The 7,821-nt window shown below is 38.1% G+C and overlaps 1 protein-coding gene across 3 annotated transcripts in view; it reads right to left on the bottom strand.

Moving 5' to 3' along the window:
• Window positions 1-7,821, bottom strand: part of LOC110286599 (integrator complex subunit 6-like) — a 53,546-nt gene that overhangs the window by 17,745 nt on the left and 27,980 nt on the right. For all 3 annotated transcript variants that reach the window (XM_021153059.1, XM_021153058.2, XM_029473375.1), the window contains exons 7-9: window positions 6,437-6,600; window positions 4,985-5,137; window positions 1,209-1,341 (exon numbers count right to left, since the gene is read on the bottom strand). In XM_021153059.1, the coding sequence (XP_021008718.1) occupies window positions 1,209-1,341; window positions 4,985-5,137; window positions 6,437-6,600 (450 nt within the window). The remainder of the gene's footprint in view (window positions 1-1,208; window positions 1,342-4,984; window positions 5,138-6,436; window positions 6,601-7,821) is intronic.

Genomic DNA, 7,821 nt, shown 5'->3' with positions numbered 1-7,821 from the left:
TGNCTCTAGCTGCATATGTATCAAAAGATGGCCTAGACAGCCATCACTGGAAAGAGAGGCNCATTGGACACGCAAACTTTATATGCCCCAGTACAGGGGAACGCCAGGGCCAAAAAAATGGGAATGGGTGGGTAGGGAAGTGGGGGGGAGGGTGTGGGGGACTTTTGGGATAGCATTGGAAATGTAATTGAGGAAAATATGTAATAAAAAATATTTTAAAAATTACACATTTTTTCTTTATTATATCTTTGTGGAAACTGATATCATAAGGACTTATTTAAGATAGGGAAGAGATTACTCAAAACAGAAAGATAATTTATTAGTAATCTGAGAAAGATTTATGTATTTCTATTTATGTGCACGACTGTTTTGCCAACATGTCTGTCTGTGCATCATGTTCATGCAGTACTCTCTGTGGCCAGTAGAGGGTGACATATTCCTGGAACTGGAGTTCAAGATAGCTGTAAGCTGGGGAACCTGCATCTTCTAGAAAAGCAGCAAGTCCCCAGCCTCTTTATTTGTAATCTTAGTATCCTCTATCATAGATCAGATACTTCCTACTAGTAGCAATTCTTACAAAGAAGATATGTTCAGACTGGACTGAAAAATAAAGTAGTTAAAATATACAGAGCAACCATGCTGATTTATTTATGATGTTCTACTTTTAAGTTTCTTAAATATCAAAAAATAGTAGTACCATGATAAAATTTTGTAAATGTTTCATCTTTTAAGCAAAAATTTAGAAACTCTCACAAAAAAAAAATCCCTCAAAACTTTACAACTAGGATGTCATGTAGTATGATATTACTATAAATAGATATAGCTATTCAAGTGATTCCAAAAGATATCTGACATCAACCTATGGCCTTCACAATATGTACATACATGGGCATGTAACACACACACATGTTTTCTAGGGCAGCCAAACACATCTACAAGTAAGCCAAACATGGAGAAGGGAGGACGATTAATAGACTTTGCACTTTGAAGAACAGCAAAGAGCAGATATCTATCTCTTCTATTTGATGTACAAACAAAAAAAAATTTGAAAAGAATAAAGCCTTATCTTTCCAAATCAGTTTTTGCACACTTACTTATTCTGGTATTGGTTATTCCCCCGATGGAATTTGAAATGCTTATTCATATTTTATCTACCTAGCATTTCTGCCATATTTTAAAGATGATTAAGAAGCACATATTTTACTCACCTAAAAGAGGAAGTAAAACTGGGTAGTTGTAAGGCATCACAAAGAGGTTTACACAAGTTAAAGTAGTACTCGCTTTCAAATAACCAAATGGATATCCAAGCTCATTATATTTTGAACTGCTGGTAACAAACACCTAAGAAGAACGTGGAGCAATGTACAGTTATGGCAATGATCATTTTCACATAAAGTCAGACACAGATCAACCTTCCACAGCAACACCTGTGGCACAGCACTTCAAAAATAGACTAGGTATTTTTGCATAGGATTATGTAAAACTAACATGCTTAAGTATGAGTATTCAAAGTATAGATACTCCATAATTATATTACAAGTGAAACTAAATGATACGGTAACCACTCAGAGATCCCAGGATACATCAGTAAGACGGAAAATTTCGCTTGGTTAGTATGCTGAAATAGTATTCCAAAAAGAAAGGCCATTTATGTGATTATATAATCCGTCCTCACACATACTCCCATCGTCTTAAATTTTCATTCAATAAATAAGTAGAGTTTAACCTATTAGTAGACAGAAACTATTGTAAAATTTCCGAGGCAGCTAGGAAATGCTTTCTTTCAGTCTGGAATTTTCCTGGCTATATCAAACTTAAAAGACTAGAGTGTTAGTTGTAGTCTTGATTCTCTCTCAGCTGGTAGGTATTACCTTGTCAGCTTCCATACACTTGATGCACTGTGGCAGAGTCCTCCAGACACCATGCTTTATCTGTGTTCCTTCTTTAGACTCTCTGGCTCAAATGAGGACACCAGTATGAACTATCCCTTCCCAAAGGCCTTTGGTAGAATTCCCTTAACAACAGCCATTCACCACACTGGCTCTTCCTAACAGCACTATCACCTGAGTTCAGGAGAGTTTTCTAAAGTTTAGTTATGAAAATGTATGGTGTGGTGGTGCACAACTTTAATCACAATGCTCAGGAGGCAGAGGCAGAGGCAGGTGGATCTCTGTGAGCTTCAGGCCAAATATAGAGTGAGTTCCAGGACAGCCAGGGCTATGCAGAGAGAGCCTGTCTTGATAAACAATAAAACAATTCCCCACCAAAAAAAAAAAAAAAAAGAAAGAAAGAAAAAGAAAAAAGAAAAGAAATTTCTCTTCTGTAATTGATGACTCCATAAAACACAAACAGTGCTGAAAACGATTCTTCTAGATTTTTGCTGCAATTCCAACTTTAATATAAACAGGTAACTGTAACAAAAAGGGCATATTTATTTCCTAAGAACAAGGAGAAATGATACATCAAGAAAATTGTCACATTATGTGCGTGTGAGTGAGTGTGTGTGTGCAGGTGCATATGTATACACAGGCGTACAGGCATATGCATGCGTATAGGCCTAGAGGTTAATGTTCAGTGCTGACTTCGAGTGCTCTCCACCTGGTATTTTGAGACATACTCTCTCACTGAACCTGGAGTTCAACAATTCAGCTACCCTGGCTGGCCAGTAAGCTCCCTCCTGCTCTACCTCTCCATGCTAGAATTAAAGGGACATTTAGTGGAGGGCCTTTGGTTTTCTAACACTGGGTACTGGGATTGAACTGAAGTCCTCGTGAATGCGCAGCTCGATCCAAACACCTTCTCTACTACGGTTTTGAGAAGTTTCCCGGGTCTTGGTTTATTCTTTTTTTCAGTAACACAAATCAATCAGATAAAGTTAGTATGAGGTCAGGACAAGGAGGACGCCATTCAGGATGCTGTGAAGGGGGTGGGAAGAAAATGTATTTAGGAAAAAGTGTGATTTGTAATTTTATTTAATTTTGTGGTAGAAATTCAAACCTCCTATCGTTACGTTAGTCTTCTATTGTCCATGTTTCTAAAATTTTAGGGGTAAACAAGTATATGGCTTGGTTAGTATTTCAGAAAAGGACAGGAGGGAGTTGCTGGTCCTGTTCTGTTTCTTGACTTGGGTGTTGTTTACATTACAAGAAACCCAATCGTGTCCCTTTCTGGTTTCTTACCCTGAAGGAGGAAACATTATTCTGACTTCTGACAGAGGAAGGTAATTTTAGCTGTCTGGATATAGAAAAGTACATGTATACAATATGTAATCTTTCTTGTTTGGCTTCTGTTCAGTTCTGTAGTTGAAATTTTGGTTCTTAACTCTTTCCATCTGCTTTAACCCCATTCCTCTTCTTTTGAACTCGCCTTAGCATCTTGAAAGAATTCAAGTAGAACAATATGTACTATGCATTAGTGATTTCACATTTTAGAACAAAACAGATGGGAGTCTGAAAGAGTTCCCTTGTGTCAACAGAACCCAAACTTACTGCCTGGTATGTGGTCTTATCATTCAGTAATGGAACAGACATTCCTATAATGTAAGACTTTTTTGCTGTATCCAAATAAAAAAGCCATGACTGTCAAATCTAGAATTTTACAAGTCAAATGCCATAGGCTACTTTGCTAAGTAATGAGCAAGTCTTTCTTCCTGCGGTACAGTACTTGGAAAAACTAGTGAATGGTATCTCATCCAAGCAAATTCCCAGTCTACACATCAGGGGAGCTTGGAGCAACAAAACTCTATTTTAATCACATTATACTCATACAGAAAGTAATTTCAGACGTTCTGGTTCTTGGCCCAAAATATTCAGGATTTCTCATTTGTCAAGTTCAAAATAAAAGCCGAGAGTCTTGCTCATACGTGAATTGAATCACACCCTGTAGTTGATTGAGTCTTAACCTGGGGAACAGATATGAACTTGTCTACCTAACCACAAATCCTCAAATACATGACTTCTTCAGACTCTACTTCCATAAATGGCAATATACAGTACATTAATGTTTTCTACCTTTCTAAAATTATTTGCTTGCCTGTGTTGTTTATCTTAAAGCATTTTTAAAAGACACTATAATTACCACCAATTTGAAACATTTTAAAATTTATTTTATTTAGAAGTTTTCTTAAATTTTCTAAGAATGTATTTATTTTTATTTTATGTATGAGTGTTTTGCCTGTATGTATGTGTGTATGTATGTATGTATGCATGTATGTACACCACATACATCCCTGGTACCCACAAAGGCCAGTAGAGGTCATCTGATTCCTGGAACTGGAGTTAGAGATAACTGTGAGTGGTCCCATGCCACATGAATACTAAAGCTGAATCTGTATCTTCCACAAAAGCATTAAGTGTTCTTAACTGCTGAACTATCTCTTTAGGCCCTATTTTTGTTTTTAATTATGTGCATGCATGTGAAGTCCAGAGGTCAGAAAGAAGGCATCAGATCAACGGGGGCTATAATCACCGGAGGCTGGGAGCCACCTGATGCGAAGAACAGAACTGAACTCAGGATCTCTGTAGATTATTATGCATTTTAAGGTTTATCTATGTATATCAATGTTCTATTTGCATGTATGTCTCTATGACAGAAGAGAGCATCAGATCCCATTACAGATGGTTGTGAGCCACCACATGGTTGCTGGGAATTGAACTCAGGACCTCTGAATAGCAGCCAATGCTCTTAACCACTGAGCTATCTCTCCAGCCATAGTATGCATTTTATGTTTGTTTTTCTGTGTGGCCCTGGCTTTACTGGAACTTGCTATGTAAACCAGGATGGCCTCAGAACTCAGAGGTCAGCCTTCCTCTGCCTCCCAAGTGCTAGGATTAAAGGTGTATGCTACCAAGCCTGGTCAGTATGCATTCTTAACCATTTAGCTATCTGTCTAGACCACCCCTCGCCCCAGTTTTGAAACATTTAAAAACAATTCCCAGATCCCAGAAGAATTATAGACCTTTGGTTACTAGGAAAGGATAAATACCTGCCAGCAAGTATGAGGAGATTTTCTTTCCAAGATGTACTGAGTTAAGGGAGACGGTTCAAGTTCATATTTGTCAAAGGGAAGTTTGTCTATAACCATTGGTTCACAATCAACACAGGAAAACCTCACAATAGGATGTGATGTTCGTGGAGGCTAAAAAGAGAGAGGGAGAGGGAATATGATTGGATATCAGGCAAGCTCACAATTTTAACCATTCTGAAAGCCCTATTATTGTTTTGTCAAACCATTACTAAGCTACAGATTAGTATTCAAGAGTGTTTAGAGCTTTAAGAATCCCCGGTGGCTTCCATGGGGGCGGCGACTCAAACTCTTCATCTCTAACTTCTACTTAGCACTGGGAGGAGGGAAATAAGGTAACCCAGAGCTAGAATTTCAGTGAAACATGAACTATGTTACTTAGGTTAAAGTAACCCTTCCGATCCATAGGATGACCTCTCACTTTACAATCCATTTTTGTGGCCTTTAAGCATTCCCTGCGCTCCAGTCTTCTGTATCATAGGGTGGGAAATTGAGATACCAATGGGCAAGGAGAACCTCTGTCTTTTTCTAATGAAGTAATGGCAGAGGTTAAGCCACTGAGAAGCAAAAGGAAAGAGAGCAAAGGTATGGAAGGGCAAGATACACAGTGAGAATGATCTGGTCACAACTTCCGGGGCCTCAAAGGGATTTTACAGCATTGCTCATACCCGCAGGTTTGCTCTGAATAGCTAAAGCTGAGGGTACTTTTGGTGAAACTTCAAAGGCCTGAGTGTTTGGAGCACCACACCAGATCAACAGAGAAGTGATTTTATCACCGGGTATCAGGAGGCAGAGGCAGGAGGATCTCTGTGATTTCAAGGCCAGCCTGTTTTACAAAGAGAGTTCCAGGATAGCCAGGGCTACACACAGAAACCCTGTTTTGAAAAATAAATAAATAAATAAATAAATAAATAAATGCAAGCTTTGGTTACACACACACACACACACACACACACACACTAAATAAATGTAAAAAAAAATAAAAGCAATGCTTTTTAATATCCACATGGCAAAGGCAACAGTGCAAAATAAAAACCATTCTCCTCCCCTGCTTTACGCCACAGAACTACCCTTTCAATAAGAGATGGCAACCAAAAGAGAGGGTGTCTACTTGCATCAGGCACAGCTTAAAAGCCTTAAAGGTATTTTAAAATCCTCACGGTCATATCATTAAAAACCCAGTCCAGGGCTGGCAAGATGGCTCAGCGGGTAAGAGCACTGACTTCTCTTCCGAAGGTCCTGAGTTCAAATCCCAGGAACCACGTGGTGGCTCACAACCATCCATAATGAGATCTGACGCCCTCTTCTGGCACATCTGAAGACAGCTATAGTGTGCTCACATACATGAAATAAATAAATCTTTTAAAAATAAAACCCACTCCAGTGTTCACCCATTTAATTTATAACACTTACTAGTGAAGGTAAATTCTGTTCTGGCCAAAACGATTCTGGAATTGGCCAGTGTCCAACAGGAACACCAGTTTTAGAATTAGGTCGCACATAGATGAGTTTATGACAACTATGCCACGGTTGAGCAGCAAATAGGTTGCTTGGCCTGCACAACTCCATCAGTGTGTCTACAAGAGAAATACGTGTCAGAAGTCATGGCTGCTTTTACAGTTCTTTATCTTCTTGTACACGATTTTCAGTTTCAGGCAAAGGACAAATTAAAACAAAACAAAACAAAAAATATGGTTTATGTAAAAGGACGGAAGAACAGTGACCGCCCAAGGATTTCTGCTTTCTCTCTAGAGACAATTTTAATCTAATTTGCCCTTTAACTCAACGCCTCCCACATTCTTAATCTACTAGGGGAATATGAAGTTGTTTGGAAAACTAGCACAAATAAATTAAACATATCACAACACAATGGTCATTTTTCAAGAATTCAGTTGCCAAATTAGGCAGATTAAATAATTTATTCCCTGGATAGTCTTTACATTTTGGGGATCTAGCAAAATAGATTATAAATTCCATTTACATTTTTGCTCTACACCCAATGACCTCAAAAACAAAACACACACATTCCAAATTCATTTGAAGATAGAGGACATCTCTGTGACATAATCTGTGTATACATAGGGATAGCAAATATAAAGCCAATGTCTCAAGGTTGTCGTGCAAGAATTCACCCCAGTTTTTCCATACACCATTAACATTCTTTGTAATCTGGCCACTGTATATAATGCATCGTAATATATAATTAGTGCATTTTAATTATTTAAATCAAGCTTACTTCTTTGCCTGTCTGAAACAAAAACAAAAACAAAAAACCCTTATGCCATGATTTGTCATCTAAATTATAACTACAAAGGACATTTTAATATCATTTTTCTTAAATTACATGACTCGATTTACTTATTTTGGTATTATTTTCAACAAGTAATTACTTGAGGCCAGCAGATTTCTCAGTGATTCACAGGCTCCAGGAGAAACATGTAAATACATGTGAGAACCCCTCGAAAGTTGGGCTCACACTACTGGCAATGTGATGACCATCCTTCTGAGCTAAGTATTACTGACTTTTATCAGATTCTTCAAAGTTAAAAAAAAATACTCTGGACAAAGAGAAAAAAATGGAGCTGGAAAAATATCTGAGCTATTTATATGACAGCAAATCCAACTAGTATTTCTACCTGGAAGTTTCCCATTCATGCTGAGGTAATAAACACAGAATTATGGTCTGGGCAGTCAGTTGCTAACACACCCTTTATATATGGTTGATTTAAAATATGCAGTGCAAGACAGGCAGTGGTAGCACACGCCTTTAATCCCAGCACTTGGGAGGCAGAGGCAGG

The sequence above is a fragment of the Mus caroli genome, chromosome X (genome assembly GCF_900094665.2).
Source record: "Mus caroli chromosome X, CAROLI_EIJ_v1.1, whole genome shotgun sequence".
NCBI classification, from domain to species: domain Eukaryota; kingdom Metazoa; phylum Chordata; class Mammalia; order Rodentia; family Muridae; genus Mus; species Mus caroli.
The sequence above is the reverse complement of the archived record's forward strand: the minus strand, read 5'-3'. Positions and strand labels throughout refer to the sequence as shown.